Below are 14766 nucleotides of genomic sequence, written 5' to 3' on the forward strand. Positions count from 1 at the left end.
TAGGAGGTTCAAGGTGAATATCCGAAAAAAATTTTTTACTGTAAGAGTGACAGAGCACTGGGACAGGCTGCCCAGGGAGGCTGTGGAGTCTCCTTCACTGGAGACATTCAAACCCACCTGGACGCGTTCCTGTGTGATGTACTCTAGGTGACCCTGCTCTGGCAGGGGGGTTGGACTAGATGATCTTTCGAGGTCCCTTCCAACCCCTAAGATTCTATGATTCTGTGATTTTGTTCTTTGGACATGCAGTGTGCATTGTATTTTGCAATCACTGACTCCCTCTGAGGATGGTGCAACATCTCTTTAAACCTGCAATATTTTTGTCACATAAAGTGAACAATGTGGGTGTCTTTGGGGTCATTAAGTAAGCTTTGTGGGTAGCTTTTTTCACTCCAAGCTGTCTTTCTAAAACATGTTAATACTGCTATCAATGACAATTACCAGGTTTCCAGCTGCAAGATAACTAAAACCTACTTTTGATGGCTGCTGTTTTTTCTAGAAAGGATGGCTCTGTGCATCAATCAGCACATCTGGTGGCACAAGAAAAGAAAGTGGGAGATAACAAGACTGCTTGTTGAGGACACCATAGAATGTTTCCTCTTTCCTGCTATCAAATAGGAGCTTCATTACACTTTTGTCTGTCTCCTACCATTCAGCCGTTCACATGCATAAACTATGGCTTGGGAGACTCTCATGTGAAGTATCTTTCTACAGTTCTCGGAGAATCACCATTAAGTACTCTTTTTTCATAACATTTCCTCCAAGTAGGGTAAAAAACATGCTCATCAGTTTATTGTGCTAGGAAAACTGAGTAAATTCTCCCCTGTATTCCAGTTAATTGCATCACTAGAGAAGCAGAAGGAAAACACCAGCAAGACCACAAAGATTCAAGACTACTTTTGATGGCTTTCTTCAAGGTATATTTTGTTCTTAGTGTTTGCCAGAAAAAATGGAAACAGGTCACCTGTGTGAGAACACTTAGGCACAGTAGAAGTTAATGCTTTGCAGTGAAACTATAATTCTCTTGCAGAGCCCAAGTAGCATAAAAAACATTCTGTGAGGTAAAGCACTGCACTGTATTACTATGAAAACTATATTTTTACAAGTCTGTAACTTTGATATATGTATTTAGGAACCTAGTGCTTATAAAGTAGAGCAATAAGCTGGGTATTATCCTACGACACTAGAGCTTTCTTCCCTAGTGGGTATTTTATTGGTTTATTCATTCTTTCTGTCATACTTAATTGTCAGAGCCAAGTATAAAGGAAGTGTTTAATGTAATTAAATCTAATTTAGGTGCTTAATTGTACCTTCTAATACTTCTTGTATGGGAACTTTTTCTGTATACATCTGCCCTCTGCATACGTACAGAAGACAGAGAGCGACAAAGAAAGGCAGGAACACAAAGAGCAGGGTTACCAAAGTTGTCAGCACAGGGCAAATTATGGTATTTAGTGGCAACAAGAAAGCATGCCCTCTGAGTTATCAGCTGTTTTCATATCCCTGTTCCAACTTGGCAGAGGAATATAGCACATCATGTTCCAAAGGAGATTATTCTGGCATTTAGCAGTACTAGTTCCCAACCTGACCACTGAGTGCAAGTGCGAAACCCCCTATCACTGCAGCCATTCTGAGGCAGAACAGCGCCACCTTGTGGTGTAACTAAAGGTTAATTACATATTCAGAATTCCAATAAAACAGACATGTTCACAGGGTAGATAGCCTCTTCCAAGGATAACCAGCACACAGAGAACGGAAGAATCCGCTAGAGACACACAAATGTCCAGTACTTGAGAAAATAAGGACTGTGAGAAGTAGGAAGAACACAGAAGAGACTGCTAGAAGTTAACCAGAAGAACTGTCAAGGAAGTACTCAGGGACCAACAAAATATTCAACACAAGAGAATTAAAAGGCATTTGGCAAGGAAATAAAAAAAATAAAAATTGAATGAAGATCTGGTTTTATCATGAATATTTATTTAGCCATAAATAAATATTCATAAAACAAAACATGACAAGATGTATCTGTTCTGCAGACAGAACAGGCAAACCTCTGGACATAGTTTTATTCCCTTTTATTTTAAAAACTGACTCTAGCAAATAAATTAAAACATTCTGAATTTTATTTCTCACATTTACAGGTACCTTTCTACCTTTCCTTTCAGTAAAAAAGACAGCTGATGCCTCTCACCTAACTTCCAGCTGGCTGCTGGATAGATTTCGATTTGCCTGTTTTCCCCTCAACTGCAACATAATTACCACTTTAAAAGGGAATTATCTCATCTTAAAGACTTCAAGTAGACTCCGCTCACTTTGGAATGTGTTTGAAATGTAAGCCAGCTGAGCTACCCTCAAAGCACGCTCCCTATCGGATAACAGAGGGAGGGTGGAAGTGAGCGCTAATTATTTGAGGAAAGAAGGATTCTTGGCTAGAGAGGTTCAGAAACGTACAGTCCCAGTCCCATGTTGAAATTTGCCATCCATGTCTACCAAATCCCAGCTCTTTATAGTTATCTCATTAATGCACTACAAATTAGAGTCTGAGAAGGGAATTCTGACCTGTGCACAGAACTACCATCAAAATATTCTAGAGGGACTCAGAAGTTGTTTGCCCCAATCTTATTAGCCATGTCTCACACAGCTTCCTAAAGGAAACTATCAGAACTTACAGACATGGTGTTTTCTTTTTAACGATACGTTCTCATCAATAAATGGCAAGCACATGCAGTAATCAAGAGTCGTGGTACCCTGCAGAAATATCCTCCTTTACCAGTCAGGGCAAAGTTGTCTCTTTTTTCTTCTCTTGCCTTGCAGCCTTCCCCAGTAATACAGATGAGCTTCAAGTTCAAAACAGCATTATGGTGTCATACAAAACATAGTCAAAATACGGTAAGTCACTTTTGTTTTTAAATTCCCACCCAAGACAAATCCCAGCAAACTCATTTTTATCTTGTTCATACTTTGCCTGAATTTGAAACAGGTTATGATCAATTTGCAGAACTTTCCCTGTCCCAGTGATTCTACTTCACAGTGTAAGGTTTCAGGAAGGCAGCTCTCACATCTGTGAATGCAACATTACTTCTAAAGGACATGTTTATATGGCCAGCTATGATTTTCAAATGTAATTGTCACACTTTTGAACACACAAATGTTTTCACATGCAGCACAGCATGGAAGGAAGATTTTCTTCTTGCTCTGAGAATTACACACAAGAACTGTATCACTTCAGAGCAATCCTTCTTGCAAAAATCCACAATTCCATTAAATTTTCACACATTTTCAACATATTTGTACATTCCCTTGAAATGAAATATGAATTTCATTTTTGCTCATCAGGACTGACCGGTGGGAGGGCTCACCACACAGTCAACTGCTGACAGCCAGCACTGGCTATATGAAAATAATGTGTCAGGTTTGCCACTCAGATAGGTACTCTTGTACCAAATACTGCCAGTATTTACCTACCTACTGTGCAGTAACTGGTATATGCTAATCAGCACTTGTCCTCTAACATTCTAAAAAGTTATCCAGTGAAACACACGCATGATCTTTTTCATATGTGATTTCAGAGTAAATGGGTCCATTCTGATTCATTAAATGGAAACCATGCCATCCTGTAAACATAAAAATTCTAACTCAAAGAATTTGAATCAATGAATGCAAATTAATGCTGATAGATTTTTCCACACAAAGTCTTACAAAAACCGACCTCAATTCCCTGCCTCCAAGCTCCCAGCAAAACCATCACCATCTTCAGAAGGAAGTGTTTCTAACCTTGTAAAGAAATCTCTAGGACAGAAAAACAAGTTGTCATGCAGTTTTCAAAGCCAGCCATCACCTATGTAATTTTTTGTCATTCCCCTCACAGCTCTTTTATAGAAGCAAAAAGCCTAAAGTTTGTGAGAAAATATATATGAATTCCCATTCTCTTTAGCTGAGCTTTGTACTGAAAACAGGAGGAATGAAACGCAAATAGGAACTTAATTATGTGTGGCTGGAAAGCTGTCTGGCAGAAAAGGACCTAGGGGTTCTAACTGACAAGTGGCCGAATATGAGCCAGCAGTGTGCCCAGGTGGCCAAGAAAGCCAATGGCATCCTGGCTTGTATTAGAAATAGTGTGACCAGCAGAAGCAGAGAGGTGATTGTCTCCCTGTCCTCAGCACTGGTGAAGGCACACCTGGAGTACTGCATGCAGTTTTGGGCACCTCAATTCAAGACAGATAACGAGGTGCTGGACCGAGTGCAGAGGAGGGCAATGAAGCTGGTGAAGGGCCTAGAGAATAAATCTTATGAAGAACGCTTGAAGGAGCTGGAAATGTTTAGTCTGAGGAAAATGAGCCCGAGGGGAGACCTCATCAGTCTCTACAACTACCTAAAAGGTCATTGTAGAGAGGTTGGTGCTGGTCTATTCTCACAGGTAATTAGCAACAGAACAAGAGGGAAGGGCTTCAAGCTGCAACAGGGCAGGTTTAGACTGGACATTAGGAATTTTTTTTCACAGAAAGAGTGGTCAGACACTGGAACAAGCTGCCCAGGGAGACGGTTGAGTCACCATCCCTGGATGTGTTTAAGGGTCGTTTGGATGTGGTGTTGGTGGATCTGGTTTAGGGGAGAACTTTGTGGAGTAGGGCTGATGATTTGACTCTGTGATCCCAAGGGTCTTTTCCAACCTGAATAGTTGTATAATTCTATGATTCATGGAACTTGCTATTCAAAAATCCTACCAGACTCTAAAGGGTCTGAAAGACATGGGTTATGTAACTTTTTTACTTATGGTAGGAATAATAATTTTCAGTTTATATTGCTTTCCACTTTATTCTTGCAGTTGAATGTGACTTTGAAAGCTCAGTCAAATGACATTACTCAAAAGTCATTAAATTGAGAAGAAAAAAATTGGGAGTCTTGAATTGTTGATTCTTCTCACTATTGCAGGTGATTTTTTGTGCTACCCAAATCTCACACAATGCAAAGAGGCAAAACGTACACTGAATTTTAAAAAGTAAAGTAAGCTCTTACTTTAAATAAAAAATCCAAATGTATTTAGAAATAAAACAAAAAAATCCTGTATGTGTCTGATCTCTAGCCTCTGTTACCAGAGAGGAAAAAATAGCTCACAAGCAATATACATAGGGGCCAAATTTACCCAAGAAGCCAAATGCAAACTAGATGAAATGCTGAACCAAACACAGATGTTATTTTTGTTATCTTTTTCAAGGACTGGTCCTTGGTAAGATGTAAGCTATATGATTAACAGGAGAGCAAAAGTCACAGTACTGTAAATGGGTGAGCAGTGACATCCCCAGAACAACCCTCAGCACTTCGGTACCTACCTACACTAACACTCTCATCTTTTAGAGGAAGAAACTTACCTCATGCCCTGGTCTTTAACAAGGCTCCTTTATTCACCTCCTTTTATATGAGTCTCTTTGTTTACAAAGGTCATTAAGCAGCCTGTATTCTGACCCCAGAAAGAGCTTACCATCCAGGCCAGGCAGAACAGTACTCCTCATGGCCAGCACCAAACCAAGCGGCGATCCAAATAGGAAGAAATCAGACACCTCGAATTCAAATCGGCCCAGGTTTACTTCTGAGAGACTGGAATTCACAGGAGGAAAGTCTGCACCATCTTTCAACACACTTGAGTGGATGCTGAGCAAAGAAAATGCACTGATTCAACAATAATGAATAGGGCATCCAGACAAAAAATCCATTCCCAAAAGAGGCTGCTTAGAAAGCTCTAGGGTCTGTATCTAGATGCAAGCAACTTGCCTTACACTGTAAATAAATATTGCAGTGCAGCAGCCACTTTTTTCCAGTGTGGCTGCTCAGTGAATTTACTACCTGCAACATGCAAAAGTTTTCTACGGAACTATTTTTGGCCATTTACACAAGGACTCAAGACTGAAATTTATGTCTGCCCCTTTTAACAGTACAAACGTATGTGAGCTTATTCTGAAACTTCTGCTACAAATTCTAAACTTAAGTATATATAGAATTATAAACTTAAGCATATAAGAATATATATATGCATACTTTAGTATAAAGACAATGGTATTAAAAGGTTACAGTCATCAAGTATGTTACATGGCTAAGTAAAAAGCATTGTTCTAATCCATTCCCTGAGCTATGACTTAGAATTTCACTACTTTTCAACTAATTATTACAAGTTAAGCTTAGCGATGCTTTTAGACAGCTTTTAATCTTTTAAGTCATTTAAACACTTTCATCTACTTTGTATAACATACATGCATGAGGTGAATACAGATCACCTATCCCTAACTGACCGAGAAAAGACTCATCTCGCATTTAGTTGTATAGGAGATGACTACTAACTACAGTCAGAAGCAGAAAATTAGCATATACACCTGCTATCCAGACATCAGACAGAGCAGAACATGCTTTCAGAGCATGTAGAGCCTCACTGAAAGATACTGACCATGCTGACTTCAACCAAAGCTGCACCTGAAGCCCTCAAGAGTCATCTGCACACTGTACTCCGTATCAGTGGACAAGCATTAGAATACAGAAATCCTGAAGACCGGTCCTAAAACAGGACAAAACTCCAGGCTTCTCTTTCAATCTGAGAACATAGTGACATTCTTAATTTACAACCTGATGCTGTCAACTCTGGGGCCCAAGGTTAGGGCCCCTGTAGGGAAGAAATTAAGAAAGCCAAGAATTAAATCAATCATTGGCACAGCAGTAAGGAGTTACCTCTACATGCCAAAAGCATTCATACAAAAAAACCACAAGCTGACACACTGAAACACAACCAGAATATGTAGGACAAGGACATTTCTCTGTGAAAGAGCAAGCTCCATAACCTCATTACTCACACTAATGCATGACCACTAAATTGCAGCAAATGAGCTCATGGGGAAAAAAGTTTTAATGATCTTATGCAAGTCTCACAGACAGGAAAACAAAGGCTTGGAATTTCCCTCTGTGTACAGGGTGGCTCAGAGGATGACATGGTTTGGTTTGATTTGTATTTTTTCTGCCACCTTTAGCCTGTGTTTTTGCAGCTATTCCTCACTAATTTAGCAACAGGCTGAAGTATGAAGAGTCAAAAATGTGAATGGAAAAGAACACTCTTCTATCTGCTTGCTTAAGTACAGTCAAATGTAAGCTTTCTGTTTAAAATCAGATACACAGGAAATGAAAAAAGGCCTACCTTTGTCTTTCTTTCATTATGCTATTATCCCCCAAGTCTGAAATGCTTTATATAAGCCTACACTGTGATTTAAACATAACATAGTACTCCTTCTATACAAGAACCTACAAGTGACTGACCAAAAAAATCTTCCAATTTTTAGTCACAGACAACCAAAAAACAACCATTTTGCTGCAGAGGGAAGACACTTTACAACATATGGATAAATCCAAAACTCACTGGTTTGAAAATAAAAGCAGAATAGTCAACAAAAGCAAAGCAATGTACATTAAGTCAAAGCAAGCAAATAAAATTACCTTAAACTGCTAGTAACAAAACTGCCAACTTGAAGCAAAGCAAGTCTGTACTACACTCAACTGTAGCTGAACTGAAAGTTCAACACACAAGAAGACTTCTCCCTCTTCATCAGTCCCAATGAAATAAAGGAAATAAGATGATGGATGGAAGGGAAAAAAGCACAAAGGATTAACATAAGTCATAAACCAAATGGGTTTGAACAAGCAGACACAATGAGACAAAGGGAATAGTTTTCTTCCCATCAAATCTGTATGTGGGAAACAGTTCTTCTTCCCCACGGTATTTTAAAGTTTTCTTAGGATCCAGGAAAATTAAGTAAGTTAACTCTCCTCCCCAAACCTCCCCTCACTTGAGCCAAATGTTTATGCTGGTGAGGTGTATTTGTTTTAAAGCTGATCTGAATAGCTCACAGACCAATGGGAGCAAATAAAGTAAGTATCTCACTCTATACAGAATAATAGAAAGTCTGTAAATGAAGTCAGAGAGTTCTTTAGAAATAAAAATGTAACAAATTTAGAATGATAAAGCATTCACCCATGATTTGTGGGAGCTGCAATGAAGAAATGGAACTACATGCATTCAGTTCGATATACTCAAAACTCTCACAACTGAGTAATGATTAAATAAAAAAACTCTCCACATGTGAGTAAGTATATCTTTGGTTTTCTTTGAGGCGTACAGAGGAACGTGAAGCAAACCACCAGAAACATACCACAAACAATAGATTATTCTGTTGCTGTGGTGTTGAGAGGTTCCGTTCAATGGGAAGCCTATTTCTTGTACTCAGTCATCAAATGCTAGTTACCTAGACAGGAAAGCATGATGCTGGGTTATAGTATCACAGTCATAGGTGGATGAGTCACTCTGTTTCCTAGGCAACGGCTGCCCTGGCTTCTCATCCTCCATGATTCCCGAGATGTCAATATTGCTTTTGCTCAGGCGTTTGCTGCCACCCAGACTTGAGTCCTCTGCTAAGAGGGGATTATCCTTCAGAGAATGAACAGAGCAAAAGGAAGATTTAGACAGTGATCAAAATATGACACAGCTTACATGAAATGGCTGCATTTATACATTTGATCTCACTTTATCCAAGAAAGGATGGAAGGCGTTACACCTTCTCTCTGCAGTAGGTAAGTAGAGATGAAGACTATGTTTCCCTATAGATGTATAGTCTCGAAGCTGGAAGGAGAATCAGGAATTTTAGAGAGAGTGAGGAGGATGAGGAGTACACAAAAGCTTAATCCCTCATTACCTTATGATATTTATGATAATGTCATCAGAATGGATCTTACCTGAGTGCACAAAATGCCCATTACAACATTAATGGTCTTGCTCATCATGTTCCATGGATGCAGGACCTGATTTTTTAAAAATGTGAACTTCTGCAGGATGCAAGAAGAGACCACTGGTACCATATCTTTAATGTACCCCTTAATAGATAATAGATTTATTTATGGTTCATTTCCTCTGGCACTTGTGCAGCTTGCACCAGCATCTTCCCTAACATAGCCCAATTATGCCCCAACCTTTATTCCTGCAGCCCTTTCTGCAGCCCATGCAAACAATGCTTTTCAAAACAAATGCCACTGGACTGAATACCACTGTTTCAGTGTGAGATATGGGTATAAAAGGCACACAAGATCTGCTTCTTTCTAACAACTGTGTAATTGAATTCTGTGTAAATCTCCTATTCAGATCAACAGAGTAAGATAGTGTGAATATGCCCAACATTTATTTTTACAAAACTTCAAAGATACAAACATCAACAAGGCACACTGGGAGAACAGATACAGTTAAACCCCTTTTGATTGCATAAATTACAATTTGGTGTTAATACTATAAATAAATTCATTAGAGTGAATAAGAATATTCATGGTGGCATACAAGGTGGAGGCAAATCCACACGCACATAGCTGAAAGGGAATTTTTAGAGATTGAATCAAAGCCCATGAAGTGCATTGACAAATCTATTGATTTAAACGGGCTGTAGGACAAACTCTTAAGCGTAACACTATTGGTGACTTCTGAAAACCATGGGTGCTGTAAAGATTCAGTTTCATCAAAACCCTGGTAATATTTTAAGGCTCTCTTTATTAAAATCACATGCCAGATATGTCAGCATCTTGGCTCCCAATACTTTCTTAAAAGCACTGGGAAAAATGGGAACCCTTAAAGGTGCCAGAGGCAAGAAAGCAGACACAAGGAACTCAGCATGATTAAATATTTTTGTTTAGGTCTCTTTGAGTTCCCAGTGGTCTCAGGAAGAAGGCTGACTATTGGAAAGCCACTGAGCTGACAGCAATGATAACACCAAATGCTTTGTTTTAAGTCACACAGATCTTATTCCGCTCTATTTAAAACTAGCTTGTGTTACCATAGAACTTTTTCATAATGGAAGTTAGCAACTTCAACCCTGAAAGCTGCCAACAATTCACCCTTGTCCTCTAAGCTTCATAACAGGCTCTCCTTGCAGAGGGTGTGTTCTCTGTGTCATAAGACAATCTCAGAGAGGTCAAATTTTGCAGGAGTTTGACAGCCTCAGAACAATATTGTGTGGGAAAAGCATCGAGCTCCCTCTTCTGCACTGTTATCATCAAGGTTAACCTAGCATACTTGGAATTTCAGTTGTGCATGTTGATTTACTGGCCATGATCTTTCTGTCAGACAAAGTAAAATGCTAGCTGCTTTTTTTTCTATTTTTAAACTCTAGAATAATAACCATCACCTAAAGTGAGTTACCAGGATCAGGATATCCTATTATGGCACAGCAGAAGAGAGCCTTCATTTTCATTGGTCAAAATAAACACATTCTAAACTTGATTTTCTATGGGTAAAGCTCAGGTCTTTCAAAGCATACATGCTACAGACAGTTATATGAGGGAAGAAAAAAGTAGTTTTAGAAGGACAAGGTACTAAATCTCTGTGAGACAACACTAGGGAAGGTCACTGGTAAATTGCCTAGGCATTCTAGAAGACAAGTTTCAAATTTGTTCTTTTCCTCCTTCCATATAACTCTCTTCCCATACTCCTTTACATTTTCTCCACCACTGCTCCCTATATCCATCTTCTTGGACCCAGCATCATGACACTGCACTACACCACTGAATTGTCATTGGAATGCTCTTCACAACTCATAACAGCAAATGTCCCAAGCGAAAAGAGACTTTATCATGCTCAGTACTTTTAAACAACTTGCAAAGAGCGCAAAATCCAACTCGAGAAAACAGAGAATGTGAAAAAGAATGCAAGGCTTGCAGGTGAGGACTGAGGCACAATAGATCAAGAGACTTGGCCAAAATCATGCAGACAGACTGGAAAATATGCTAACTGAATTTGTTTCTCTGAAGCTACAGAAAGAACAAGTTCATAGGACAGGTATTTTCCATAATTTCACTCAGTACTGGAGGACATAAGCAGCCCTGTGCATGTTGGGTAAACTTTCATGTCAAAAAGATATGTCAACAAACCTTATCTGTTCTCCAGAACTACACAGATGAGTTGCAAGAAAATAAAACCAGGACAGAAGCAGTATATGATGTATGAGACGAACCTTGCTATGCTGTTCCACCTATAGTCTTCAACCGCTAAGGAGACCTCTCAGTGAATAATCTTAATCCTGAGAACACAGAACCTGGGGACTATAGTTAGCACCAGTTCTGGAGCAGGCCTTTATCCCATGAACAAACTGTTCATGTGATACTCCCTTGGAGACGGAACTGGGACCAAATTCTTCTTCCATGTTACTGAACAACCAATAGGGAAAGCCTGAAAACCATTTCACAGAGACACAAGTTTATTTGGTGATAAGAACTATCACTGAGAAATTAACTTCTCTAAACCATCTGGGCCTTCTGTGCCATCTGAGTGGTGAAAATTACTTCAGATGATGAGAGTATGTAAAAATGTCTGTGGCACTGTGGCACCATGGTGAAGAGAAATTGTTCAATTTATAGCAGTCTGATACATTAAAAAAAAAAAAAAAAGTATTGTTAAAAACTCCCAGATTCAAACATATTAAGAAAACCTTACCAGATTTTAATCTCACTGGCTTGAGTATTTAGGTTCACCTTCATGACACAATCTTACTTGTGTAGCGCACAAGAGACTGACCCAATTTAGCATGTATATTAACCAGATAAGGGAGTGTGATACAGGTCCAAAAAATATACTAAACCACTTAAAAAGACATTAGGCAACATATTAGAAGGTTGTGGTGAACAGTATAGAAACTATTCACTGCATTTTGAACAGTTAAAAGCTTCTTTTCCATTTCTACAACTCCCTCACATGCCACAATTAAAAACCTCATCCGCAGTAAAACAGTATCAATACTGGGATTTGAATTAGTTACCTACAGATAAGTGACAGTGTTCCCAACCAACTACAGTGATTGCTAATATAAGACTTTGGGTTTCCACTCCTAAAGATGGACCAAGTTCACTTCATCCTTCTATCCTTTAATAACCCAAGGAATGGTATTATGATGATGACGACGACAACACTGGCTTTCTTTGTTACGTATTTTGACATTTGCAAATGTTACCAATTTTTAAAGAGCAAGAGTTACTAAGTCTGGTCTGAGCAGGGAGACATCTGGTCTACTGCAGATTCTTTTATTGAACATGCAGGTAAATTTTCAAATACTAGCCGGTACAAGCATGTACAGGCAACAAGCGTGATCTCAGTAATCATTCACATTTCTGCCTATACTGTAGAAGTCACTGCCTATTATGGATAATCCTGACTTGATTAGTCAGTGTATATTGGAAACTAAAATCCTGAAAAGAGACTACAACACACAAAGGAAGCAATACTCACCTAGGGTAGCAGAAGAATGTAGCCTTCTACCTCTGTATTTACATTGCCTCATAAATTTGCAGGCCCCCTCTCTTCAAAAGGAAGTTTCTAGTGATTAAAACTGAACTATTCAGAAAATGCAATAGCCACTGCATCACCTATCTAGCTTATTTTCATGGATCACTTTGAAATAAGAGTAAGAAGGAAGTTATATAAACCTAATGTACTCTGTTTTGACAGTTTGTAACCAGAGCATAAAAGGCAACGGTTGAGAGTACGTCAGTCTCATCCTTATTTCCAACTAGTTTTGTTTCACAAATGCCCCTAACATTTGTTAAATGGTAAAAAACACTCTGCATCTCAAACTCTTCCAATGAGATCCACTTCTACAGGAGACACTAAAGAAGGGAAAAAAACCCATTAAAACCCAATTAAAGAAAAGAAAAAAAAAGAAAAAGAAAAAAAAGAAAAAAAGAAAAAGAAAAAAAAGAAAAAAAGAAAAAGAAAAAAAAGAAAAAAAGAAAAAGAAAAAAAAGAAAAAAAGAAAAAGAAAAAAAAGAAAAAAAGAAAAAGAAAAAAAAGAAAAAAAGAAAAAGAAAAAAAAGAAAAAAAGAAAAAGAAAAAAAAGAAAAAAAGAAAAAGAAAAAAAAGAAAAAAAGAAAAAGAAAAAAAAGAAAAAAAGAAAAAGAAAAAAAAGAAAAAAAGAAAAAGAAAAAAAAGAAAAAAAGAAAAAGAAAAAAAAGAAAAAAAGAAAAAGAAAAAAAAGAAAAAAAGAAAAAGAAAAAAAAGAAAAAAAGAAAAAGAAAAAAAAGAAAAAAAGAAAAAGAAAAAAAAGAAAAAAAGAAAAAGAAAAAAAAGAAAAAAAGAAAAAGAAAAAAAAGAAAAAAGTCCTCTTGAATGTGTTTCACAGAAGCAAGCCAAGAGCAATGGACAGAAAGACAAGATAAGGAAGGAAAAGCACACTTAGTTCTTTTATACACACAAAGTAGTAGAGATAAAGACAGGAGAAGAAAAGGGAAAAGATGGATAAAGAGGGATGGGAAGAGAATCTCTGTGGTATCAGGAAAAAGAGGAATATAGAGAAGTAAAAACCATAAGAACAGGTAAGTCAAACAAACCTATACTCCACAAAGCGTGATCCCTCCTCTCAGACTCATCAGCAGCCCTTGCACAATCTCCCTATTACTGGACTGTGATCCAGGAGGATCCCTTTACCTTGCTTGCAATGCACTGTCTTCAGTGCTCGAATATCAGAGAATGGCTTCTAAGAATCCAGAGAGTGCCATTCTATTATCAATGAGTACTTCTCCTTCCTGGAAACATTTAGAGGATGTCTCCTTGCTCAAGAGTACTCCCCTTACACAGAGCTCCCAACTGAACCACTGAGCCCATTTTTAAGGAGACAGGTAACTAAAGAGTCAAGAGATTAAATAATACTGCCAGGTTCACAAAACCATCAAAGAATGGAGTGTGGGCACCTCACTCTAATACACTACAACCCTTCTCCATATCCACTTGAGTCTTAAGTACATAAGATTAATTGAACTTCAATTTTCTTTCTTAAGTGTTGAACACAAAAAAGAAGCTGACATGCTAGTATTACTTTTAAATTTGTACATTTACTATCAAAATCTTTCCTGGATCACAGAATTAATCCTCCCTTCCCTCCAGAGGTAGCACTCACATAAACACTGTTATGCTCAGTGGTCTACTCATCCATCCTCAGGAGACACATTCCTTATCAGGAAGTCAGGAAGCATTCTGTCACTAGTCACTAGAACTTACTCACAAACATATCTTAGTGCTAGACTAGCCCAGGCAGTAGCACAAGTAATTCCAGATCCGATGTGAACAAATTACAATATTATAAAAAGAAATATAAAAAATTTTGGCAAAAACAGGAGCTTACCAGAGATTACTTAGAGAGGAAATGTTTGCATCTACAGTTAGGGATACAATAAAGGGCACTCGGTAACCGTAATTTAAAGATTTACAGATAAAATCTTTGCTACTAATTTCTGAATATTATAAAACTAATCCTGCAGATCAGCATTTTTTTATATATATGTGCAAAATACTGTGTTATCATGGCAGCTTACAAAATCCTTAAACTTTCTCTGATTTACACAGGGCCAATTTCCTCCAGAGAATGAATGTACAGGTTTTAGCTATGTGAATTTTTTCTCTTCACCTGGATGCTGCTGATGCTTCCTCTCCTGCTACTGTTCCGACTCTCGTCAGCTGTGTTAGAATTATAGCAGATGGCATCAAAGCCCAAAATTCCTCCAATGCAGTCACCAATGAGACACACCTGAGGAAATAAAGAGATTTTTGGGGGGAGATGTAGAATCACAAAATCATCATTGTTGGAAAGGGCCTCTGAGATCAGAGTCCAACCATCAGGTGTTTTAAAAGAAACAAAAAACATCACAGCACTGCAAAATAACTGCTCTCTTACTTCACACCCTTGTTGGTGTTTTTTGTACGCCTCAACTGCA

At 38.2% G+C, this 14766-nt stretch overlaps 1 protein-coding gene across 1 annotated transcript in view; it reads right to left on the reverse strand.

The window, feature by feature from the left end:
• The window catches only part of PITPNM3 (PITPNM family member 3), a 59094-nt gene that overhangs the window by 16075 nt on the left and 28253 nt on the right, over window positions 1-14766 (reverse strand). Inside the window, exons 7-9 of the mRNA XM_010003799.1 lie at window positions 14460-14579; window positions 8277-8458; window positions 5480-5649 (exon numbers count right to left, since the gene is read on the reverse strand). Coding sequence (XP_010002101.1) covers window positions 5480-5649; window positions 8277-8458; window positions 14460-14579 — 472 coding nt within the window. The remainder of the gene's footprint in view (window positions 1-5479; window positions 5650-8276; window positions 8459-14459; window positions 14580-14766) is intronic.

Source organism: Chaetura pelagica, unplaced genomic scaffold, assembly GCF_000747805.2.
Source record: "Chaetura pelagica isolate M959 unplaced genomic scaffold, ChaPel_1.0 scaffold638, whole genome shotgun sequence".
Lineage (NCBI taxonomy): Eukaryota > Metazoa > Chordata > Aves > Apodiformes > Apodidae > Chaetura > Chaetura pelagica.